The following is a 24,327-nucleotide window of genomic DNA, read 5'->3' as shown; positions in this document are numbered from 1 at the left end:
ATGATGTATACGCCGGCGACGCAGCCTTGACGCCTGACCCTGCACTCACTCTTACACGGTTCTCTTGGCCTATCGAAGAAAACCACATTCATTCGATTTGTGTTTCGAGAATGTTGAACATTGCAACAGTCTCTTTCACCAACGCCGATAACGTCGCGTCCCTGCACGTTCCGCTGTTGCCAAAGTCGCGAAGTTCGATCGCGTCTCCCGAAATTGCCCAGGTGCGCTTCCCACCATACACCGCCGGTACTGTACGCACTCCCTCGTACATCCAGGTTCATCAACAATCTATACACCGCCGCGGTCATGACAACCTTGTGATCCGATCGCCGCCCGTATGAATTCTCGCCGCTCTCGACATGCCGGCAGGGAGCAAGACCATGCCGAACAATCTTATAATGGATCAAACGGCCACCTCTCCGTACAATCGCAATCACATGGGTATACAGCGAAAGGTACGGGTAGCCTCGACAATGTCCCTAGGCGACTTATTGACAGAACCTCTGGCAGATCTGGATATCCTGCGGGAAATTGCCGACCTAGCATCATCAACGCCGGGCGACTCATCCTTCACGCCAGTTTGGAGCGCATACAACACCGTACTCAAGGCGCATCGGATAGATACCGCCTACGATGGGGTGTATTTTCCCTTGATGATGAAGTTGCTAAAGGTCGAGGGCGATACCTATCAAGAAAAGCTTCAGAGCATACTAAAGCAATTGGCCGGCACCATTGAAACGTCCACTCATGCCTCAGTATTCGAAACGTCACGACAAAGGGAAGCGCACCAGCCTCGTCGACAAGCTCCTACAGATCCCAACCCCTCCACACGGACTCACTATGCCTACTCAGAAACATCGCCTACAGTGGACTATAGAACACCACCGCTTGGAGCGAACGGATTTGCTACGCCGCCCCATCGCATATTACCCGAAAATTTGGCCATTGCGCGTAAATCACACTCAGTCCGCCCTGTGTCCGAGGAAATGCATGCGTATAGGAAGCAGCTCCTCGAGGAGTTTCTCAAATCAAAGTTGCGTCGGTATCTGTACCTTTGGCGGCAGAGTGCACGTCGTTTATCAACGTACCATTCACGTCAAGACAGGCTTGCCCTCCGACATGACCGGCGAACGTTAATGCTTCAGTCATTGGCAATCTGGCACGATAAGCACGCCTTTTACATGATGATGACGAGAAAGACGGCTAAAGCCCGGAACTTGTTGTTGTTGGAACGTTGTTTTGCTTGGTGGAAGCAAAGGACACAGACATCTCTTGAACAGCGTGAGCGAATGCGTGATGCGCTCCTCGTACGCAGGCATCTTCACGCTTGGAAGCACATTATCGAGCGCGATAATGAAAAAGCGCTGCAATTCAGGCTGAAGAGCGTTTGGAGTAAATGGCACAAAAAAGCTTCTGCGCTGCGGGGTAAACGGTCTTCGGCATTGACTAAATATAAGCATGACCTTGTGAAGCGGACATGGAAGGCGTGGTTCTATAAAGCATGCGCAAATCGTGCATCAGTGTATCACAACGTCAAGATCGGACGGGAGTTGTTGGGCCTATGGATCACCAGGACCAGGGACGTAGCATGCAAAACTCGGGGAGGTCAACGATATTACAAAAAGACACTGGCAGCTGCTGTACTTGATAGATGGCGGTCACGAACCCTTGAAGTTACTAAGATGTCTGCTGAGGCAGATGAGGTCTCTACAGTGAGCACCGCGCGGGCCGCTCTGCATACCTGGAGGAACACGGCGCGCTTGCAAGAGAACTTGCACGTAATTCGGGGGAATCTTGACGACAATTTGAAGGCCACAGCATTCGTTACTTGGAGGGATCGGTGCAGAAACGTACAGGTAGCAACGACGTTCGCCTACCAATCCTTACTCCGAACAACCTTCACGGCTTGGTTGAATGAGGCAAGAGCAAACAAATTTCTTGAGCAATCAGAGGACCGATTAATGAGACACGTGATACAACAGTTATCACTGTTCGCGCGTCTGCGTTCCTTCGAACGACACCGAGATCAACACCTCGTTATGCGTGCATTTGGCAGCTGGCTCGACCGTGTTCGCATTACACATGAGCGTACCGACTTAATGTGTCGGACTTTGCAGCGAAAGCTGAACAAGAAGTTGAAAGAAGAAATTCTTGCAATGTGGCAAGACAAGTACGAAGAAGGACGAAGACGCGAGGCCGTCGCACATTCTCGATACAGCGCTTCCATCGCCAAGAATGCGTTCTCTCTTTGGCGTTCGTCGTTTGAAGAAAAGAAGAAGTACAAAGAGATGGCCGACCATGCATCGCAATATTTTGTCTTCAAGAAATACCTGCAAATATGGCAAGAAGTGCACGAGACGACTGTGCGAAACCGCCGCGCAGAGCAGACCCTTGTCGCCAAGGAGCATCACGAGGGCCGACTCAGCAGGATTGCGCTCCAATCTTGGACGACGAAAATCATCCTGCTTCGAGAGATGCAGAAGGAAGCGTGTGACAAAGAAACGAGCATGAACAACGCACTATGCAGTAAACTGCTCACAAGGTGGCGTGAAAAACTCGAAGACGTTCGTGAGGCGGATGCGAGAGCTGAACTAACGTCTGAGCGGCATCTGAAAAATGCAGTCTTCAAAACATGGAGGGAGTCATTTGACAAACTGCAAGAACTCAAGGCAATAGCGAACGAACAAAGCCTTAGCCGCGACTTAGCGGCATGCAAAATTGCCTTGCGATCATGGGGAATGCTGTTATTCCGGATACGCGGGGCCACTGAGCAGGCTGAAAGGTTTGCCGCTCGAAGAGATCACATCCTGCTTGGCGTCATGTGGCGGATATGGAGGAAAAAGTTACGACCGGGGAATGATACGACTATACTCACGGACGGGACAAGCGAAGGATCGGTTGCAAGTACTCCGACACGTCGTGGAAACGGGTTGAACCTAGCGCGGTCGCTATTGGAAGATGTCAGGACACCTGTCCATAGCCGTGGTTATTCGAGATTCCGGAGACCAACAGCAAGAGGTCCATCTACGTGACATGTTGTCGAGCGACCTAGTAATCATATTTCCTCATCAATTCAATGTCATGCCCCCATTTTAAAGTTGAAGCTTGTCCGTGCCCTTGCGTCTGTTGGCCAATTCGAAGCTGCAGCTGTCGGCACCCCACAGGCAAGGGCGCACGGGTACGGCTGAGATTGCTGCCAGGCTTTGAACATTGAATGTGGTGAGTTGAATTCAGGAGAACGCTGCCAAGTGAAGTGATGCTGTTTACCCAGCCCGGTCGACCCAATGATGTGAGACAAGCATTGACTACAGCGCGGTGGAATGGCATTCGCCTAGTTGTGCGTGAATCATCCGAGTCCTTGCAAGGGAGCATGGCTAATTGTCGGCATAGGCTTTCGCAACGGGGGAATCTGTCACAATATTCACAGGCTCGGGCGAGCTCTTACAGACGCTTGCCTCGGATGATGAGATCAGAGCTGTCGAACTTGATTGCAGATCGGGTCGGATTGCAATTGCGACGACCAGAGTGATTATGGTATACAACGTCACGCATACAACTGGTCGAAATATCAATTGGACATATGAGCGGGAACTCGTTGTCAATGATGACTCGATTACGGCCTTATCATGGGGAGTTGACGGTGAACTGCTTGTTGCTGGCAGAAGTGTTAGGCTTTGGTCACCGAAAGACGCCGGTCCTACGGGCCTACTCTGGAACCAAGCGCTAGCGAACCCTGCATACATCGCGTCATTCTCACCTGATGCTTTCCTTGTCGCTTCGGTTGGGCTTTACGACCGCCTTGTGAAGATTTGGCGACGATCAACCATTCACGGCCCAGAGCCGCCCAGCTATGACTACACCTACCTCCCACACCCTTCCCCAGTAACAGCACTGAAATGGCGGCAACCGTTTCATGAGGAGCAATCAATTGATAACGTGCTATATACTATCGGCGAGGATGATGTGCTTCGCATCTGGGCACCTACCAACGCGTTGGAGTCGCATAATCTGCATTTATGGGGATCAGTCGACTTGAGACGAAGATCAGGAGGAGCTGATGCCAGCAATGGAGAATATGTGGCTGAAACATATTGCGTGCTCATCGACAATGCCGACCTCGTCATGGCTATCGAATCTGCCCTTACCTACACACACGAGACCCATGCAGGCTGGGCGAATTTGCAGCAGCTCATTTCAACAGCGCAACGCAATCCAGAGATATGCATTGCCATGAGTGCCAGGGGCAGTATCGCCGCATGGGCCTTGGAAAATGTGGGTAGCAAAAGTCAGAACGAACACGCCATGGTGGAGTTGTTTCACTTCGATGAAGATTCCCTCGCGCTGCCTTTCACTGGTGGCTTGGTGCAGCTCGTTGCTTTCAGCAGCGATCGGTCAGGAGAAAAAGATATGACGATAGTAGCGCACGACTATACCGGTCAGGTTTACTCATTTCACACTAACATTGGAGAGCTCCTCGCACAGAAGCCAATCGAACGTCGCATGGCGTTGACTCACAAGTGGACCGGTCATGTTAACAATGTCAAAACGCTGGCACGGACGATCAATGGCAGAGGGTTGGTAACATGGGACGGCGAGAATGAAGCTATCACATGGTCTTATCAAGTGGGATGGACTATGGAATTAAGACTCATGTCATCCGTTCCGTCAAGTGCTCCGGATGCGCTTGTTGTCCTACACGATGGTCTTTACACACTTTCCGTTGAGAATGGAAACGCCATATTATGGGACTGTTCAAGACGTGATAAAAAAGGGCAGGCCTGCAGCAAATGCGCGTTACCATTCAAAGACAAAACTGTATGCCTGTTTGCCTTGCCTGAAGGCGAGGGAAGGGGTTTCGAATATACGAGCCATGTCCTGGGGATCTCCAACAAAAACGAATGCTTTGTTTTGACTATAAGTCTCCCAGAGCAAACAGGTCATGCACATAACGGTACAAGCGAAGCTTCTGTGACCCTGCTCGATACGATGTCATTGGCAGTGGAAGAGGGATTGCACCAAATATCGGCTGCGGACGCCATGGGTTGGAAAACAACCCTACAAGAGAACATTCTTACGAAATCTTCGAGGGAGGTGCTTGTCACAGCAACTTCCAGTGGTAAGATACAGACATGGGCGGCGAAAGTCATCAAGGGCAGGCTTGCCATACTTGAGCTTGCTAATGTGGAATCTGGAGTGTCGAAGCCCTCCATAATCCGAGCAAGCTCGCTCAAGATGATTGCTGCAGTAAGTAAGGCGGGCAATGAGCTGACAATCTGGGATATGCGGTCATCCCCATTCACTAGAAGCGAGGACTTCCGTCAAGTATGGACGGATGATCAAGTAATCCAAGACCTGGATTGGGCGTGCACGCCAGACGCACAGTCAATACTTGCAGTTGGCTTTCCTCATAGAGTCGCCCTTTTCTGTCAGCAGCGGTGGGAAAACCTCGACACTCGGGAATCTTGGATTCAGTTCAGAGAAATTGACATGACAAGGATAACGCCACACCCGATTGGCGATTCAATATGGCTGGATGATGGTGCCCTCGTCGTCGGCGCGGGCAATCAGCTTTATGTCATGGATAAATCCCTGAAGGAATCACACGCAGCTCAAAACACCAACTCTGAGGTGCAGACCCTACCAGGCTCCGATATATTCGAAGCTGTGTCTCTCCTGAACGGTCGACTTGCTGTATATCATCCGCAGTTGATTCAGCAAGCGTTTTTGACAGGCAAGGTTGTACTCGTGCATACGATTCTACTGAGGTTCCTCGACAACCTGCAACGCCACGACAGGGAGAAAGGGGAATACAAGCCCATACCATTTTTAGGATTTGGTATTGACGAGTTTACTCGCAGAAATGATGAAGGGTCCATGACGAAACAGGTTGCAAGGAGTTCGATGTTCCTTGACGACGAGCCGCAGGAGGATGGTGAATCTCCATCAATTTTTACGGCGGAGAAGGCCGCGGAGCTGAACCAGCTTCTCGCCGAAGTCACGATCCCGTATCTGTCAAGATATAACCAGATGCGCTTAGCAGCGATCATAACTTGTGTTGCCGAAATCGAACAACATCGACGGTCAATGGATTTGAACGGAGCGCGTTATTACTTGTTCCTCAAGCTTCATGGTCTTACGAAGCACGAGCGACAAGGAGGAGGTGATGTGAGTATGTCGACGCGGGATTTCCTCTGGGCATTTCACAGCACTTCTCAGGAGATTCTGATGGACAGGACCATGCGAGCTTATGACAACCGGCTATCATGGGCCGATGCTCGTGAATCAGGGATGTTTCTCTGGTGTCGAAGCACGGATACCTTGCGTGAGAAGATGGAAGCAATTGCACGGACCCACTATACGCAGTCAGATGAAAAGAATCCCGTTGACTGCTCGCTTTACTACTTCGCACTCGGCAAGAAGAATGTTATGCTCGGACTATGGCGGTCAGCTGGATGGCATCCAGAATCCAAGGCCATGCTTAAACTGCTAGCGAATGACTTTACAAGCCCAAGATGGAAGACAGTCGCCTTGAAGAATGCCTTCGCACTTATCAGTAAACGGCGCTTTGAGTTTGCTGCGGCTTTCTTCCTGCTTGGTGATAGTCTGAAGGATGCCGTGAACATTTGCGTAAGGAATCTCGAGGACTACCAACTTGCAATTGCTATTTGCCGTGTTTACGAGGGAGATAACGGTCCAGTCTTCAAAGATATTCTGGAACGGCACATTCTCCCTCTGGCTGCCGAAAAGGGCGATCGATGGCTTGCAAATTGGGCATTCTGGATGTTGAAGGCCCGAGACAAGGCTGTACGAGGTCTGATAACTCCTCTGGAAACCCTCATCGAAATTCCTGGACCAATGATCAAGTCAGACGACGCGTACGCTGACGACCCTGCTCTTGTCATTCTCTACCGCGAAATTCGGGAAAAGTCTTTACAAACATTGAAGGGCGCTTCCGAGATCCCACCAAAGCTCGAGTTCGACTTCATCCTTCATATGGCTAAGACCTATAACCGCATGGGCTGCGAAGTCCTCGCTTTGGATCTGATAAAGAACTGGACGTTCGTCTCAGCAGCCTTGACTCTAGTCAAGAAACGGGCTGAGGATGTAAACGTCATCCGTCCAGGTCACCTACGACGACGAAGCTCTGTCATCGCAGACATGCCTGTCAAGGAAATTACAGCAAAGATGAAGGGTCTCAAAGCGCCTCCGCCAACAATGTTTGAGGAACCGGACTTTTCTGCATTTGATTTTTAGGAGTATCTATGGTAGAGTATTTATCGGGAAGCATGCCACGCGTCGTACGCAATCGTGCAAAACGAATCAGAGGTTCTTTCGCTTCAGAAGACAGTATTCTCCCCACACTCTCTGATCATACTTTTTAAATGGCATGTATACCACCCTCCCCAATGGGCCGCTTCTCTCTGCGTCCAAGAACGGCTCACAAGCAACCTTCTCCCACGTCTCCTCGTCCTTACTATATCTGGGCTCAAGTGGATCCTCGCCCTTTTCAGCATCCTCATAGCGCGCCGGAAAGTCCGAATCAACCAAGTACGTACACTGATCCAAAGGAACATAACGCGACATTTCCTCTTGATTCACATCATTCATGCCCTCGGGAATCATCCACGATCCAGGTCGCCACCCCTCTGAACCATCTGGAGCCTCTTCATAGAAGTGACCAGGCAGGAGTCCCGTGAAGGCACTCTTGATGAATTCTGGCCGTACGCCATCTGGGAGGAAGTATGAGGATGGGAAGCGATGCCATTCTTTGCCCATACATAGTGTCACTGGTGCTGTTACCGTAGCATTCGCCAGCTGCTGAAGGGGCTCGTAAACGTGCAATGGCGCCGAGAACGACGTAATGATAGCCATTACCCGTAACAAGGACAACCCGGCTGCTCCAAGCAAGACGGAACCTGCGACCAATGAACGGGGTACTCTGAGCTTCGACGCAAACCCAGCGACGACATTCAAAGTCACAGCACCATTCAAGCACAACGCCGGGTACGCAACAAATAAGAACCGCTCCTCCTTATGAGGCTGACCCGTAAAGATCGCATACCAAATGTAAAACGGCGCAATCGCATTCAAAGCCACGCCAATACTTTGCCTGCTTGACGAAAACAGCCTCTGCAAGCACCAAAGCGGCGCCGAGTGCATAGCAAGGATGTAAACGACATTAAAGTTCAGGATGAGGTTAACGACATAAAACCACCACGGCTCCGTACCAAAGATATCGGGTCCGTGGTTCTCGTCAGCGGAGAGAACGTTGTAAAGCACGATGTTGAAGGGTACGAGTTGGAGTTTCCTGTACGCCATCGTGTCGACACCGACGAGGATTGCCTGTGTGACAGACAGTTAGCTTCAATCATGACGGCTTTTTCATCAACATACCAGCACGCAGATCGCCAACAGTCCACCCCGCACCACGGCCTTGATCTTTGGGCCATTAGGTGGCAGAGCTGCCTGCACCAGAACGTCGAGGTAGAAAACAGTTCCCATAGCTAGCGAAAATGGCCATCCCAGAAGTCCACCCAATGCGAACCAGAAAAGGCCCCACACAGGTTTCGAAAGACTCGGTCGTTCAAAAGCGGTCGCGAGACCGAGCATGACGGCGTACATCGAGAACGACGAGGGGAGGAAGGCTGTGAAGTGTCAGTAGCACCATTGGAGGAATGAAGTGTAAGACGTACCAGCAGATGCATTGAACATTCCTGCGCTCCCAGCGAGGATGTAGAGGAGGTATTTACCGACTCGCCGGTCGACGTTGCGGGAGACAGAGGCGCAGAAGGTAGCTTCGCACAGAGCACAGATCACACTCAGTGCTCCACGGATGAAGTACCATTCTTGCACCTTGCTCAGTCCGAACAACTTTCCAAGCAAGCCAATCAAGCAATGAAGTCCGACATAAGCCCAACTCCGAATCCCATACTCCGGCGAGTACTCCCATGTCTGAAATCCATTGCCGTGAGACAAGTAATGTGCAGCCTCCCAAAAGTTATACACCTCGTCGCAATCCTGGATCGTCGCGTAGGTTGATGCCAGCAATCTTGGCACCAGGAGGATCGAGAAGGCGCCGAGGACGGAGATACCTTTCCCCATGACTTTGCGTCGTGGTGTAACGTTGACAGTTCTGGGTGGCCGGAAACGGTAACGCGGGAGTACTGTATCGATAGCAGATTCTCAACACGTGACGGCAAAAACAGAACAACCTGTAGACAGTTGCAAGTCGACAAAACACCCTCGATCCCATGGACAACCTTTCTCAAAAGGCACAGGAGGGAGGCCTCGGTGGCTTCTCCCACGCTGCCATGGCCAAGGAAGTCGAGGCGCTACGTTCGAGCACGTATGGAGGATACCTTGGTTCGCCTGGTGTGGATGCGGGAGGGATTCCCGGCTTGTTTTTGGTGCCGGGAGGGGCTTCGGCTGGGACGACGCCTACGGAAGAGGAGCCAGCTCAGAAGAAGTCCTTGATTAGCGAGATCACGCCGGAGGAGCGTGAGGCGTTGAAGGCGACACCTGTACCCGCTGCGCCTGTTGTTAAACAGGAAGATGCATTTGGCCTTACCGAGGTTCAGTCACGCAGTCTCAAGCGTGATGCTGCGACTGCGTTCCCCGCTGTTGAGGTCATCGACAACTCGACATCCGCCCCTGCACCACAAGTTGTCGCACAAGAGCAACTATCGACGCCGAAGAAGGACGGCGTCGACTTTGATGTCCTCAATCGACTCTTGGCAGATCCTAGTGCGCCAGTGGATCCGTATGATTCCGAAGATCTGGCATCCAGCTCTGATGATGAGGAGGTGAAGAAGGCTCCCGCGGTCGTCGCGGATGATCTGAAGGTTGTACAAGAGCAGGTAGCAGTAAAGGGAGAAGAGAAAGCGACTGAGCAAGCACAAACCATCAAAGAGGAGCCAAAAGCCAACGCTGACGGCTCCGACTCTGACTCAGAAAGCGACAGCGACAGCGACAGTGATTCATCCTCCGACTCCTCCGACGAGTCCTCATCCGACGAAGAAGAGGAGCTCACCATCAAAGAACGCGAACGCCGACTCCTCCAAGCCGATGCCGAAGGCTCCGACGACGAAGGTCGAGGCAAGAAGGGCACCTCTGGTCCTCTTCGCACAAAGAATGAGCAGGATGTTGAAGAGGCACCGGTTGCGAAGCCGGAGGTAGTCGTGACTCCTGAGATGAAGGTGGAGTATCTTGGTACGATTCAGCAGGTCTTGGATAAGGCTGTGATCATTCTCGCTTCCGTGTCTGGTGATTACCAGGTTCTCGACGAAGGAGCACTGCTCTGCCTCGAGGACCGGACAATCCTCGGCACCGTCTTCGAGACGTTCGGACCTGTCGCACACCCTCTATATTCCACTCGCTTTGCTACACATGAAGAGCTCGTTGCTACTGGCGCCAAGGTCGGCATGAAGATCTACCACGTCCCAGAACACTCAAAATACGTTTTCACCCAGCCATTGAAGGCGCTGAAGGGTACAGACGCAAGTAACGTCCACGACGAAGAAGTAGGCGACGAGGAACAGGAATTCTCAGACGATGAAGCCGAGGCGGAGCACAAGAGGAGAGTGAAGAAAGAGAGGGAAGCAAGGAAACAAACGAGACAAGCTACGGCTATTGCAGCATCAGCTCCGGACCTTTCACTCGCTGCTGAGGCAGCTGGTATCGCACTTCCCGCTCAACCATCAGCACGTTCGGCAGCAGACATGGACGAACCGTACAAGCCCCTCGCTCGTCCTACGAACTTGCACGAACTCCAGAATGCACCACCACCCACACCACCAGCCGCTGCTCGCGGCGGCCGCGGCGGAAAGGGTGGGAACAAACAGCAAAACGGCGGACGCGGAGACCGTGACCGTGGGGGTAGAGGAGGCCGCGGTGGCCGTGGTGGAGCTCGCTCGCCTCAGCAAGGTCGTGCGGATATGCACCACCCCCACTCCCACACCCAATCACCATCCCAGGTCTACTCCCAGCCATACCAGCAACAATACGCCCCCCAGCAGTACCCCCAGCACCAGCAACAAGAACAGCCAGCGCCAGACATGAACATGATGGGTGTGTTCAACCCATACATGGCTCCACCACCCTTCCCACCTCAGTTGCCACCTGGAGCACACGTCAACCCTGCGTTCTTTGCGCAGATGATGCAGCAACAGCAACAGCAGTGGGCACAAGCACAGCAGCAACAGTGGTCGCAACCTCAACCTCAACAGGTGTATCAGCAGGCAGCTGCTCCTGCTCCACCACCGGCGCCGGTGGCACAGGCTGCACCAGGACCGACTGATCCTGCTTCTATTCAGGCGCAAATTGAAGCTTTGCAGGCATTGCAGAGGCAGATGCAGCAGAATGGAAAGCAATAGTTGTACACACAATCTAGCATAGCAGTCTATCATTTACAAATTGACAATAAGAGGAAGAACAAATTGTAGAGAACAGCTTGCATTTCTGCCTAGACTTCACACTGATAATCCGCGCAACGATAACGACCGCGATTGTAAAGAGAAAAAGTAAAAAAAAAAGACCCATAAACTCCAAGTAACCGAACAGACCCAAGTTTCCCGAAATAACAAGAAAACCACACTCCTTTCACACTCTTCGGCGGGGGGACCGGCGAGACGTTTAACCACCGAAACCGTAGATGGTACGGCCCTGGCGCTTGAGAGCGTAAACGACGTCGAGGGAGGTGACGGTCTTGCGCTTAGCGTGCTCAGTGTAGGTGACGGCGTCACGGATGATACCTTCAAGGAAGGTCTTCAAGACACCACGGGTCTCCTCGTAGATCTGCGACAAACATGTTAGAACTTGATTCAAGACTTGAGCGATAAGGGAAGAACATACAAGACCGGAGATACGCTTGACACCACCACGACGAGCGAGACGACGGATAGCGGGCTTGGTAATACCCTGGATGTTGTCACGCAAAATCTTCCTGTGACGCTTGGCACCACCCTTTCCGAGACCCTTTCCACCCTTTCCACGGCCAGACATTATTGATAAGTTCTTTTGTTGAGGTTTGTTGAGGAGATACGGTTCAAGTAACTAAGAGCTGGATGTCCTAGTTGACTTTGTTGTAAGTTGATGGGGATTGAGGTTGAGGTGGGAGTGAATGGGTTTTATGTGAGTTGGAGGGTGGAGGAGTTAGCGTTGCTGCGTTTCGGTTGATGGTCGATGTCGCCGGGGATGGACGTGAGAGCGCGTTGCGGACGATCAGGTGGAGTGGGAGACCCGGCCGCGTGAAACCAGGCAGAGTGAACGAGTGAAAGTGGAGAGAAATGATATATCGATTCGGTTTGAAGCGGTCTCGTTCCTCTGCCTGCTCCATCGCTCTCCTCGACGCGCTCTTGGTGGAGGTCGGGTACCGCTTGATCAAGTTGCCTTCCTAATCGGGAAGGCTTACTCTGCTTCTGATCAGCCTGGGAACGAGTGCACCGCGCCGTGATCACAGCCTTCAGGACGCGGAGGACAAGAAGGAGAGACGCGAGAATAGCTCTATTCATCAGCTACACAAGCGTCGTCGTCTCTTTCTTCTGCTCCATTCCGCTCTTCCCCAGTGATTTCCCGTCAACGTTCGTCGCGGATCAAGTCAACCACGCAACGCGTCTTCGTCGTCCCCCCGCGCGCGCGCTCTCGGAAACTCGCACTTCGACACGCCCCTATTAATACCCTCCACCACCCCGTCAACCAGAGCTCCATCCAACAAAGTATCTCTTCAACAACTCTCAACAACACATTCAACAATGGTGAGTGGCATTGATTCGCACACATTCATCGACCTATATGCTAACCTGTCTCCTCTCAGGCTCGTACCAAGCAAACCGCTCGCAAGTCTACCGGTGGAAAGGCTCCCCGTAAGCAGCTCGCCTCCAAGGCCGCTCGCAAGTCCGCCCCCGCCCAGACCGGTGGTGTCAAGAAGCCCCACAGGTACAGGCCCGGTACCGTCGCTCTCCGTGAGATTCGTCGTTACCAGAAGTCTACCGAGCTCCTCATCCGCAAGCTCCCCTTCCAGCGTCTCGTCCGTGAGATCGCCCAGGACTTCAAGACCGACCTCCGTTTCCAGTCTTCCGCCATCGGTGCTCTCCAGGAGGCTGTTGAGGCTTACCTCGTCTCCCTCTTCGAGGACACCAACCTTTGCGCCATCCACGCCAAGCGTGTTACCATCCAGCCCAAGGACATGTCCCTTGCCCGCCGTCTCCGTGGTGAGCGTGCTTAAGCGTGTCTCTTCTGTGATGGTGATAGGAGGATAATGGGTTAAAGGAGGGTGTTTTCATTTTACACAACAAACTGGGTACTTGTCTTTCGGGTTACTGGAGTTATACTGGGGTTCTACTTTTGCTTTTTCTATCCGGATTCAAATAAACCTGAATTGGCCAATTCCATCTTGTTCGTTTCCTTATTGTTCTTCACTCCCGTTGTCAGTGGATCATGCGCGGCCCCGGATGGCTGCCTCAGAGTGCGTGGATGGCTGACGTGCGGACGTGCTGATGTCATGTATGTATTTGTACAAGAAGATGAGTCAGATTCCATTTCAGCGCCTTCTGGATCAGAGTCCCTGCTTCCTGCGTTCCGTGGATGACGCGGTGGTATGACGTGTGGTCGATATCCCCGCTCCCATCGATATCGCGACGGCGAGAACTGAACGCCGACGAAACGCAAAGCACGACGACCACTACAACCACCATGAACACAGCTCCACCACAGGGGGATTTCGTCCTGTTCGGCGACGAAGACGCTCCGTACAGGGACTTTCCCGTTATCGTCGATCCTCCTCCATCATCGCAGCCTGTCCCAGAGGCCCAAGGGTTCTCTGCTTTCGATCCGAAGGACTGGGTGTACAGTTACCCTACGCCAGTACAAAGCGACTATACGTTCGCGCCTATACCTCATTCGAATCCAGCACAATTCCAGAACTTGCAGCCGAGTGACAGTAATGACGGCGGACACAGGAGGGCGGTCTCGGCGGATGGATACCTGAATGTTAACACTAACACTATGCCCATGCACAACAGCATGGGCGACTACCGCAACCCGATCACGCCTATTCCTTCGCCTTCAGTAAGTTCGAGATATGTCACGCCGGAGCCGGATGGTGGGAGTGATCATGGTGCGCATACATGGGTGTCTGGCGAAGCTCTCCGTGCTAATCGAAGCTACAGATGATCCACCACCCTTCATCCCAAAGTTCCCGAAGCTCGACAGAACGCTTACAGATATCGTCGAGGATGAGCTCTATCAGCATATTCCCAAGCATAGGGAGCCTTCACTGCAGGAGTATGATGACAACTACCAGCAGAATGAGGACATCCAGCGTCTGATCAATGCCTTCCCTGAGCTTAATCAGCCATCCGATGATGGATCTCCATCGAGCATGGGATCGGCCAGTGTCGGTTCGTACACTTCTGCCATGGCACCTCCACCTCTTGACGATCAATCATGGTACCCGCCGGTGGTTCACATGGGCTTCCCCACTCAAGGAAGGCAGATGGAGCAGAGACAGCAAAGCAATGCTATGGTTGAATCCGTCAGAAGGTTACGAGATGAAGAGGGACCTGCGCTACCGCAGCAAACCGTGTCCCCGAAAGAGGCATTTTTGGATTTCCCCGAACTTGAGCAGCCGCCTCCGCGAGGATTGTTCTCGCCACCTAGTCTTAGTGCAGAGAGTACCATCGACTCGCAGCTGTCACAAAGGAGTGCGGATACCATCAACGGCAACAGTTATGGAAGTGACAGTCAGGAATCGACAGTTCCCAACTTTGTCCCGCATAATGCTATGCCACCTCCACTTCAGGTTCTAGAGCATCGTCAGAACTTGGTTCCGCAGTTGATGTCAGGTTCCTCGGATTTATCGTCCTCGTCGTCTGGACGACAATTCTCGCAGGACAGTGATAACGAGTATCTGCCTCAACCAGCCCGGAACCAGGCTCAATACAGTCGACCCGGTACGGGGTACTCGACTCAGTCGGTTGCCAGCACGGATAGTTTCAAACCTGATGCTCCTCGCAACTCGTACGCTTGCGTTGATTGTGGCAGAAGATTCGACAATACTCAGGCTTTGTCGGCGCACAAGCGTACGCACAACGGAGATGCCATAAGCAGACATCCGTTCCCTCAAGCTTTGCAGGGTACCGCTTCGGCTCCTAACACAGCTCCACCCTCGCCTCGCAGTGCCAATGCTCATCTATTCCATCAACAGCCAGCGCACCTGCAATCCCGCCCAATGACCCACTCTGCAAGCCACACGGGAAGTACCCCCTCAAAACCAAATTCCCGCTCTCATGGTCCCCACCGCTGCGACTGGAACAACCCCAACACCGGCCTCCCCTGCAATAAAGTCTTCTCCCGTCCCTACGATCTCATTCGTCATCAGGAGACGATTCACGCGCAGAAGAAGCCAGAGTACAAGTGTGAGATCTGCGGTGACGACAAGGTATTTGCACGAGCGGATGCATTAGTAAGGCATAGGAGGGTCAAGCATGGTTTGGGTAAGCCGCCGAGAGGACAAGCGCAGGCTCAGGCGATGGCCGCGAGTCAGAGTGCTGAAGAGGCGCTCTCGGCTGAGCAGTTTACGAGTATGGCTCCGCCGGTCTGACTGTACGGTCGAGTATGAATGCCGAGGAATGAGATTACGGATGGGAAGGAGTGTACGATATATTTGGAAAGACGTGAAAAGTGCGTCTGGGGTTAGAAGATAGAATGGCGGCAGTGACTGTAATGGGCGTTCTAGCTTTGCTTTTGATTGTTTACTGGCTTTCACGTTCTTGTTATGGACTTTTGAATTCTTTTGGTAGTGACGTTATGTATTTGGTTCGTTCTCTTATGGTTGAAGGGTGTGTAGGATATGAAACGGGTAGTTGTTTAATTGACATAGTATTTGTTCATTGTTATCTTTTCCTTTGAAAGTCTAACATAATATCCCTCAAATGTTCAGACCATACACCTTTACTGCTCACCGAAGACGGCCTTGGAAGCGACCTCGTAGGGTGCGTTCATGCCGGTCCACAGACGGAACTGCTCGACTCCCTGCTCCAACAACACATCAAGACCCTGCACAGCCTTCCATCCAGCCTTCTCAGCCCGCCGCATGAGAGGGGTAACCAAGGGCTTGTAAGCCAAGTCAAGCAGAACCTTGGTCTTGGTCTCAGCACCGTTAGCAAGGATCTCGTTAACGATACCAGTCAAGTTCTCCGCCATGGGAATGTCAGCGGGAACAGTAGCCACAACAACCATAGGTGCGCCGTTCTTCTTGAATGCCTCGGCAGCCTCGGCCTGGGAAGCAACGGGGATCAAGTTGAAGTCGGCGGGGAAGGACTGAACGATGGTGGCCAACTTGTCGGAGGTGCGGTTCGCGAGGCAGATGGTGGAGAAGCCCATCTGCTTGAGAGCGAAGATGGCAGCACGGGACGTACCACCAGCACCGATGACGAAAGCAGAGCCTTGAGGAAGGACGGGAGCGATAGCGCGAGAGATGGACTCGCGGATACCGATCCAGTCAGTGTTGTCACCAATCAAGACGGTCTTACCATCCCTAACCTGAGGAATGATGGTGTTGACAGCACCGATGGTCTGGGCATCGAGGGAGATCTCGTCCAACAAAGGCATGATGGAAAGCTTGTGAGGGATGGTCACGGAAGCACCACCGAAGTCCTCGCCGCGGATCACGTTCTGCAAAGCCTGGACATCAGCAGTCTCGTAGAGCTCGTACTTGTGGGGAAGTCCGAGAGCCTGGAAGGAGCTGTTGTGAAGTGCAGGGGACCTAGAGTGCGAGATCGGGGTTCCGAACAAGTGAAAGGTCTTGGGGGCGAGAAGACCGGAGATGGTCAATCCCTGGTTGATTTCCACGACAGACAACTGACCAGGAGCAGCCTTGAAGGGCAAAGCCGGGTGAGTAACGGGAGTCATGACAGGGTTCAAGACACGCGAAAGCTGACCGACGCGGCCCATGTTGATGGCGATCAGGGGTCCGGGCTCAGCGGCAGTAACATCCCTGCGGAACTGCTCGAGCCTGAAGTTGTCCTCGATGGTATCGGCCTTGTTGATGAGCTTGACGATGTCACCGTACTCGCGGCCGAGCTTGTACTTCTGGGTCCACATGGGGCTTGACCATGGCTGGGCACCAGACCAGTCGTGCCAAGAGGTGATGATCTTCGAGGATCCCTTGCTCTTAACAACCTTCTGCAGAGTCTCCTTGGACCAGCCAAGTTCGAGATCGACGTACTCAACACCCCAGCTGATGGCACTCAACATGTACTGGAGCGCAACATCTTCTGCGGTAGCGGGGAACTGACCACCCTGAGGAGCAGTGCGAATAGTGAAAACGATAGGCAGCGGGGTCCACTCACGGAGGACCGACAACTGCTCGGCAACGTAGTCGAGCGATGGGTACGCAGCGGGTTGCCCTTCCTCGCGGAGGAGATCAACACGGAGCTCAACAGCATCGGATCCTTCGGTAACCTTCGACAGAGTGCTCAGAGCTCCACGGACATCCGGGAAGGTAAGAGACACGAAAGATGATCGCTGCTTGCGCATCAATGCCTCGTGGAAGCGACCCTCGCCAGAGATATTTCTCAGGAAGCGAGCGAAGTCAATAGAGATGTTGCGGAAAGAAGCGGACGAGGACTCAGAAGACTGGTCGATACGTGCCGAGGGACTGTAGTACTGGAAGGAACTGCACTCCTTGAAGAATGGCTTGCGCCTGAGCCAGACACCCATGAGATCATCGACGAAAGCCGGTCTGGTCTTATCGATGTTAAGGTATTGAATGACGGCATCAATGTTACGGTGAATGTGAACAACGATACCGCCATCCTTGATGTAGGCATTGAGGATATCTCTGTTTTCCGAAGTTTCAACAACACCACCGCCACAAGCCGCGACGTAACCCCTAGGCTTAGTCCTCAAGAACTCCTCGAGAATCTCCGTTTCCTTCTTCCTGAAACCTTCCCATCCGACCTCCTCAATGATCTGAGGGATGGTCTTGCCGGTAATCTCCTCCATGTACTGGTCAAGGTCGACGAAGGGACGGTGCAAGATGTTGGCGGCAAGAACACCCATAGTGGTCTTACCCGCACCCCTCATTCCGATAAGGACAACACTAGAGTCCTTGTCAACCTGAACAGAGGTGGACTTGTGAGAAGAAGGCTTGATCTCGACACCCTTGATAGGAACCACGAAGTTGTTCTCGAGGACATCCCACCAGTAAGGCCAGGTCTTACCGACACACTGCTTGTCGAGCAACAAGACAGGCTCGGAAGCGATGATAGACAAGACAGAGAAAGACATAGCAACACGGTGGTCGTCGTAGCAGAAGACACCGCCAGTAGGCTTCTTCAAGTTCTTGTAGTTGATACCGTTGATAGAGATACCGTCAGGCAACTCGTTACAGACAACACCGAACTTGGCGAGCTCGTGAATCATGGCAGCAATACGGTTGCACTCCTTCACACGCTGGTTGGCAATACCAGTGATGTTGGTAGTGTTGTCAGCGCCGTTGCGACCCTGAGCGACGGCAGCGAGGACGGATGCAGTCAAGAAAGCATCGGTCATAGGCTCCATGTCAACGTGAGGCAAGGGCTGGAGGGTGCCGACAGGAGGACCCTGAACAGTAGTGCTGGTAAGGGTCTGCTCGACGGTACAACCCATGGGCATCAACACATCGACGGCGAAGCGGGCGTCACCCTGCAAAGATCCCGAGCCAATGTTGGGAATAGTGCACTTGGTACCAGTGATGGCAGCGATGGCGAGAGGGTAAGTAGCAGAGGAGGCGTCGGACTCGATGACATACTCAGCAGGGTTAACGTACTCTCCGAGAGGGATGTGGTAGGTGTTGGCCTCGGTCTTAGAGCGCGTAACATGAATTCCGAAAGACGCCATCATGGAGATGGTCATATCAATGTAGAGCTGGGAGATGGGCTGACCACCAACAAGAGCGAGAGTGACGGGCTCCTTGGCGAAGGGAGCGCACATTAACAAAGAGGAGACGTACTGGGAGGAGATAGTAGCAGCGAGCTCGATGCGTCCACCCTTGAGACCGACATCGGTCTTCATGCGCAAAGGCAAGCAGCCCTCAGACTCCAAGTACTCGATCTGGGCACCGTTGGAGCGGAGGGAGTCGACGAGGGGACCAATAGGTCTCTGCTTCATACGAGCGTTACCGGTCAAAACGACCTCCTCACGCTTAGCATCGCCAGAGTTGACTAGCGTGCAGACAGTGGTCAAGAAACGGGCTGCAGTACCGGCGTTACCAAGGTAGAGTTCCTGTGCAGGGGCCTTGAGGGACTGGAGACCACCGTTCACAACCAAGACCTCACCCTCGTTCTCCCACTGGAACTCGGCGGAACCGAGCAACTGCATGGCAGTCAACATGTGCTGAGTGTCGTCAGAGGCCAACATGTTCTTGAGACGGCAAGTTCCCTTGGCAAGGGAAGCAAGAACCAAGGCACGGTTCGTGATGGACTTGGATCCGGGAGGAGTGATAACAGTCTCCTTCTCACCGAGCTTGGAAGAAACCTGTCCAATCTCGAGGTCGACAGCCAAAATCTTGCGGATGACATCGTCCTGGACGGTGGATGCCTTCTTCTCGTAGGTCTTACCAATACCGGAAAGGAGGACGATCTTCTTGTTCTTACCGTCGTTCTTCTTGTCAACAGCCATGATCTTGAGGAGCTGGTCAACGGGGCAGTGCTTGCCGCCGGAAAGCTTCTTGATGCGCTTGTCCTCAACGGTGCTAGGTAAGCCGTACGCGGTCAAACATTTGGTTAAACGTCCGACAGCGATAGGCTTGAGGACACCCAGGAAACGGGCGAGTTCAGCCTCCTTGACCATACCGATGGCAACACACTCACCGTGAAGGATCTGAGGAGTGAGGATAGCCTCGTAAGCGTGACCAATGGAGTGACCGAAGTTGAGGAGGTTACGTAGACCCCCCTCACGCTCGTCAGCGGAGACGACGTAAGCCTTAGTGCGGACGGAGCCAAGGACGATAGCCTGGAGGAGATCCTTGATCTCGGCGAACTTGGAGGCACCGGCCTGGCCTGTAGTGCGCATAGCGTTCAAGACGATCTCGTTGTTGTCCTCCAAACGGATGAAGTCCTCCTCGCTCCAGATCGCAGCAGTCTTGATAACCTCAGCCATACCGTTGATGAACTCGCGCTCGGGGAGCGTCTCCAAGAAAGAGAAGTCGATGTAGATACGTTCGGGCTGCCAGAAGGCTCCGATGAGGTTCTTGCCAAGGGGAGTGTCGATAGCAGTCTTTCCACCGATCGAAGAGTCAACCATAGCCAGCAAAGTGGTAGGGATCTGGCAGAACCTGACACCGCGCATGAAGGTGGCAGCAACGTAACCGATCATGTCACCAATAACACCTCCTCCCATAGCGAGAATAACGGTGTCCCTGGTGCATTCCTCAGAGAGGAGCCAGTCCTCGATCTCGGCCTTGGTCGCACGGGACTTGGAAGTCTCTCCGGGAGGGATGGTGTAGGTCAAGAGCCTCGGCGCCGGAGTGTACTTCTGAGAGGCATTCCTGAAGGCCTCCTCCAAAGAAGGGAGGTAACGAGGAGCAAGGTTGGTGTCGGTAATGATCACGTAGGTCGAGGACTTGATGTTCTCCAAGATATCCTCGACGAGGTGCTGACGCAAGTTGTATCCCACCTGGATCAAGTTGTCCTTGCCCAAGATAGGGACCTTGACGATGTCCTTGACCGAAGCCATGGTTGGATCAGATCCGTTTGACGGGTTCAACGTTACTGCTTGACCTCGAAGCGCTGCAGCACGCTACAAAGTTAAAGCGCTCCCCGGCCGCACATGCCCATCAAGACTCACCGCGACATGAGCAGTCCTCGGCTGTTACTGGAGCCATTGTAGATGATCCTTCTTGATCTGTAAGCCCTGCAAATTGTTGTCTTTATAATCTCATCTTATCCTAGGCAGCGGGTGTGACTGCCGACATCTCACCTGCATCTGGGGACCTCACTTTTTGTACGTCGTGCAGCTCAAGTAAACTCCATTCTCGAGCACTCCCAAGATGTCGATTAACTTCGTCGCAGAGGAAGAGAAGATCGTCCAGTTCTGGAGGGACATCCAGGCCTACGAGACCTCCCTTGAGATCACCAAGGACGGTAAGCCCTTCGTCTTCTTCGATGGTCCTCCGTTCGCTACCGGCCTTCCTCACCACGGTCACATCCTCGCCTCGACCATCAAAGATACTGTCACCCGTTACGCTCAGTCAACAGGTCACTACGTCGAGCGCAAGTTCGGCTGGGACACCCACGGTCTCCCCGTCGAGCACGAGATCGACAAACGCTTGAACATCACCGGCAAGGACGATGTCATGAAGATGGGTATTGACAAGTATAACGCTGAATGTCGCGCTATCGTCATGCGTTACGCCGACGAGTGGAAGCACACAATCGAGCGCATTGGTCGTTGGATTGACAAGGAGGACTACAAGACTCTCAACACTCCCTTCATGGAGTCCGTTTGGTGGGTGTTCAAGCAGCTTTTCGAGAAGGGTCAGGTGTACCGTGGAATGAAGGTCATGCCTTACTCTACTGGCTGTACTACTCCTCTGAGTAACTTCGAGGCTCAGCAAAACTACAAGGACGTCAACGACCCCGCAGTAACGGTTGCTTTCCCCCTTGTTTCCGACCCCTCCACCTCCTTCCTCGCATGGACGACCACTCCATGGACTCTTCCTTCCAACTTGGCGCTCTGTGTCAACCCCGACTTCACCTACATCAAGATCCACGACGAAGCTTCGGGCCACAACTACATCCTCCTCGAGAACTGCCTCTCTACCCTCTACAAGAACCCCAAGACCGCCAAGTTCAAGATCCTCGAGAAGATTCCCGGAAAGGACTTGAAAGGTCTCGAGTACGAGCCTCTCTTCCCATACTACGCCGACAAGTTCAAGGGTCGTGGTTTCAAGGTTCTTACTGACGGTTACGTCACCTCTGACAGCGGTACCGGTATTGTCCACCAGGCTCCTGCTTTCGGTGAGGACGATCACCGCGTCTGCACTGAGCACGGTGTTGTCGGTGACGAGATCCACCCTCCTTGCCCTATCGATGAGTCCGGTAAGTTCACCAGCGAGGTCCCTGACTTCGAGGGTAAGCACGTTAAGGAGGCCGACAAGGACATTCAGAAGGTGTTGAAGGCCAACGGACGCTTGATTGTTCAGAGCCAGATTATGCATTCTTACCCCTTCTGTTGGAGATCCGACACTCCCCTCCTCTACCGTACCGTTCCCGCCTGGTTCGTTCGTGTCAAGAACATCACCGGACAGATGTTGGACGCCAACGCTCGCACCCGCTGGGTTCCTTCCTTCGTTTCGGAGAAGCGCTTCGCCAACTGGATTGCTAACGCCCGTGACTGGAACATTTCCCGAAACCGTTACTGGGGAACTCCTCTTCCTCTCTGGGTCTCCGATGACTTCCAGGAGGTTGTCTGTGTTGGTTCCGTCGCTGAGCTTCAGGAGCTCTCTGGTTGCGGCGACTTGACCGACATTCACCGCGACAAGATTGACCACATCACCATCCCGTCCAAGCAGGGTAAGGGCGTTCTTCGCCGTGTTGAGGAGGTCTTTGACTGTTGGTTCGAGTCTGGTTCTATGCCCTACGCTTCCAAGCACTACCCCTTCGAGGGTAAGGAGGGCTTCGAGAACACCTTCCCCGCCGACTTCATCGGTGAGGGTCTTGACCAAACCCGTGGTTGGTTCTACACCCTTCTCGTCCTCGGTACCCACCTCTTCGGTCAGGCGCCTTTCAAGAACGTCATTGTCAACGGTTTGGTCTTGGCTGCTGACGGAAAGAAGATGTCTAAGCGGCTTAAGAACTACCCTGAGCCTACGGCTATCCTCAATAAGTTTGGTGCTGATGCTCTCCGTCTTTACCTTATCAACTCTCCTGTCGTCCGTGCTGAGACTCTCAAGTTCAAGGAGGAGGGTGTTAAGGAGATTGTTTCCAAGGTTCTCTTGCCCTGGTGGAACTCTTTCAAGTTCTTCGAGGGTCAGGCTGCTCTCTTGAAGAAGAACCACGGTGTCGACTTCAGGTTCAACACCGAGATGCCTGTCAGCGAGAACGTCATGGACAGATGGATGCTTGCTTCGTGCCAGTCTTTGATCAAGTTCGTCAAGAAGGAGATGGACGAGTACCGTCTGTACACTGTCGTGCCGAAGTTGCTCAACCTCATTGAAGACATGACCAACTGGTACATTCGTTTTAACCGCAGACGTCTCAAGGGTGAGTTCGGCAAGGAGGACACCATCTTCGCTCTCAACACCCTCTACGATGTTCTTCTTACTCTTGTCCGCACCATGGGTCCTTTCACTCCGTTCCTTACCGAGACCATTTACCAGAAGCTTCGCGAGTACGTTCCTGTGGGTACCTTCGCGAAGGATGACCGCTCTGTCCACTTCATTGGATTCCCTCCCGTGCGTGAGGAGTTCTTGGATGAGGCCATCCAGACCCGCGTCGGCCGCATGCAGAAGGTCATTGACCTCGGTCGTAACTTGCGTGAGAAGCACACCATTGGTTTGAAGACCCCTTTGAAGGAGCTTGTTGTCATCCACCCCGATGCTTCCTACCTCGAGGATGTCGAGTCCTTGAAGGGTTACATCGTGGAGGAGCTCAACGTTCGCGACTTGGTCTTGACTGCTGATGAGGACAAGTACGGTGTGCAGTACAAGGTTCAGGCTGACTGGCCCGTCCTTGGTAAGAAGCTCAGGAAGGATATGGTCAAGGTCAAGAGTGCTCTGCCATTGCTCACCACTGCTGATGTCAAGAAGTTTATCGCCGAGAAGGAGATTGAGGTCAACGGCGTCAAGCTCGTTGAGGAGGACTTGCAGGTTGTTCGTGGTATTGATGCGGAGAAGAACCAGGGTTACGACACCAACACCGACCAGGACGTCCTCGTCTTGCTCGACATTGCTATCCACCCCGAGCTTCAGTCAGAAGGTCTTGCGCGTGAAGTCATCAACCGAGTGCAGCGTCTACGAAAGAAGGCTGGTTTGGTTGCGACGGATGACGTGAGGATGCTCTATCGTGTGGTGGACGAGGATACCCTTGGCTTGGACAATGTCATCACTCAACATGAGGAGTTGTTGGTCAAGACTTTGCGAAGACCAATGGAGAAGGCCGGTGCGGAGAATGTCGAGGGTGATGTCGTTGCGGATGAAGAGCAAGAAATTCAGGGAACTAGGTTCATGTTACAATTGTTGAAGTTGTAAGTGCTACCGAGAGTGGTAAAATACGATAGAGAGTAAGGAATAGCATACAGAGATACGTTATCTCAATGAGTTTCGAACCTTTGCGTATATCGCCGCAT

At 52.9% G+C, this 24,327-nt stretch overlaps 10 protein-coding genes across 10 annotated transcripts; 6 read left to right on the top strand and 4 right to left on the bottom strand.

Annotated features, from left to right (window-relative positions):
- The first annotated feature begins 156 nt into the window (after positions 1-156).
- Positions 157-3,115, top strand: SAICODRAFT_140953 (Sfi1-domain-containing protein). The gene is made up of 2 exons (XM_019165493.1): positions 157-455; positions 511-3,115. Exons 1-2 carry the CDS (start codon positions 338-340, stop codon positions 3,030-3,032), a joined length of 2,640 nt encoding a protein of 879 aa, XP_019023091.1. The 5' UTR covers positions 157-337; the 3' UTR covers positions 3,033-3,115.
- A 156-nt stretch (positions 3,116-3,271) lies between these two features.
- Positions 3,272-7,645, top strand: SAICODRAFT_82421 (uncharacterized protein). The gene is made up of 2 exons (XM_019171275.1): positions 3,272-3,337; positions 3,391-7,645. Exon 2 carries the CDS (start codon positions 3,532-3,534, stop codon positions 7,252-7,254), a length of 3,723 nt encoding a protein of 1,240 aa, XP_019023090.1. The 5' UTR covers positions 3,272-3,337; positions 3,391-3,531; the 3' UTR covers positions 7,255-7,645.
- SAICODRAFT_59031 (uncharacterized protein) lies at positions 7,321-9,102 on the bottom strand (the record flags this gene model as incomplete). The annotated part of the gene is made up of 3 exons (XM_019169649.1): positions 7,321-8,343; positions 8,395-8,645; positions 8,694-9,102. 3 exons carry the CDS (start codon positions 9,100-9,102, stop codon positions 7,321-7,323), a joined length of 1,683 nt encoding a protein of 560 aa, XP_019023089.1.
- Positions 9,103-9,251: 149 nt separating this feature from the next.
- SAICODRAFT_20290 (NAF1-domain-containing protein) lies at positions 9,252-11,443 on the top strand (the record flags this gene model as incomplete). The annotated part of the gene is made up of 1 exon (XM_019166238.1): positions 9,252-11,443. The coding sequence occupies one exon, from the start codon at positions 9,252-9,254 to the stop codon at positions 11,370-11,372; it is 2,121 nt and encodes a 706-aa protein (XP_019023088.1). The 3' UTR covers positions 11,373-11,443.
- A 117-nt stretch (positions 11,444-11,560) lies between these two features.
- SAICODRAFT_72253 (histone-fold-containing protein) lies at positions 11,561-12,000 on the bottom strand (the record flags this gene model as incomplete). The annotated part of the gene is made up of 2 exons (XM_019170748.1): positions 11,561-11,793; positions 11,851-12,000. The coding sequence occupies 2 exons, from the start codon at positions 11,998-12,000 to the stop codon at positions 11,632-11,634; spliced, it is 312 nt and encodes a 103-aa protein (XP_019023087.1). The 3' UTR covers positions 11,561-11,631.
- A 47-nt stretch (positions 12,001-12,047) lies between these two features.
- SAICODRAFT_31026 (uncharacterized protein) lies at positions 12,048-12,826 on the bottom strand. Its single transcript, XM_019167819.1, has one exon. The coding sequence runs from the start codon at positions 12,507-12,509 to the stop codon at positions 12,126-12,128; it is 384 nt and encodes a 127-aa protein (XP_019023086.1). The 5' UTR covers positions 12,510-12,826; the 3' UTR covers positions 12,048-12,125.
- SAICODRAFT_36060 (histone H3) lies at positions 12,750-13,222 on the top strand (the record flags this gene model as incomplete). Its single annotated transcript, XM_019168471.1, has 2 exons — positions 12,750-12,752; positions 12,812-13,222. The coding sequence occupies 2 exons, from the start codon at positions 12,750-12,752 to the stop codon at positions 13,220-13,222; spliced, it is 414 nt and encodes a 137-aa protein (XP_019023085.1).
- Positions 13,223-13,669: 447 nt separating this feature from the next.
- SAICODRAFT_20287 (uncharacterized protein) lies at positions 13,670-15,735 on the top strand. Its single transcript, XM_019166237.1, has 2 exons — positions 13,670-14,113; positions 14,166-15,735. The coding sequence occupies exons 1-2, from the start codon at positions 13,690-13,692 to the stop codon at positions 15,596-15,598; spliced, it is 1,857 nt and encodes a 618-aa protein (XP_019023084.1). The 5' UTR covers positions 13,670-13,689; the 3' UTR covers positions 15,599-15,735.
- A 213-nt stretch (positions 15,736-15,948) lies between these two features.
- On the bottom strand, positions 15,949-20,863 carry SAICODRAFT_72251 (Shikimate dehydrogenase; the record flags this gene model as incomplete). The annotated part of the gene is made up of 2 exons (XM_019170747.1): positions 15,949-20,768; positions 20,827-20,863. 2 exons carry the CDS (start codon positions 20,861-20,863, stop codon positions 15,949-15,951), a joined length of 4,857 nt encoding a protein of 1,618 aa, XP_019023083.1.
- A 165-nt stretch (positions 20,864-21,028) lies between these two features.
- On the top strand, positions 21,029-24,229 carry SAICODRAFT_59029 (uncharacterized protein; the record flags this gene model as incomplete). Its single annotated transcript, XM_019169648.1, has 1 exon — positions 21,029-24,229. The coding sequence occupies one exon, from the start codon at positions 21,029-21,031 to the stop codon at positions 24,227-24,229; it is 3,201 nt and encodes a 1,066-aa protein (XP_019023082.1).
- Positions 24,230-24,327: the final 98 nt, after the last annotated feature.

This window comes from Saitoella complicata (genome assembly GCF_001661265.1).
Source record: "Saitoella complicata NRRL Y-17804 unplaced genomic scaffold SAICOscaffold_17, whole genome shotgun sequence".
Lineage (NCBI taxonomy): Eukaryota > Fungi > Ascomycota > Saitoellomycetes > Saitoellales > Saitoellaceae > Saitoella > Saitoella complicata.
The sequence above is the reverse complement of the archived record's forward strand: the minus strand, read 5'-3'. Positions and strand labels throughout refer to the sequence as shown.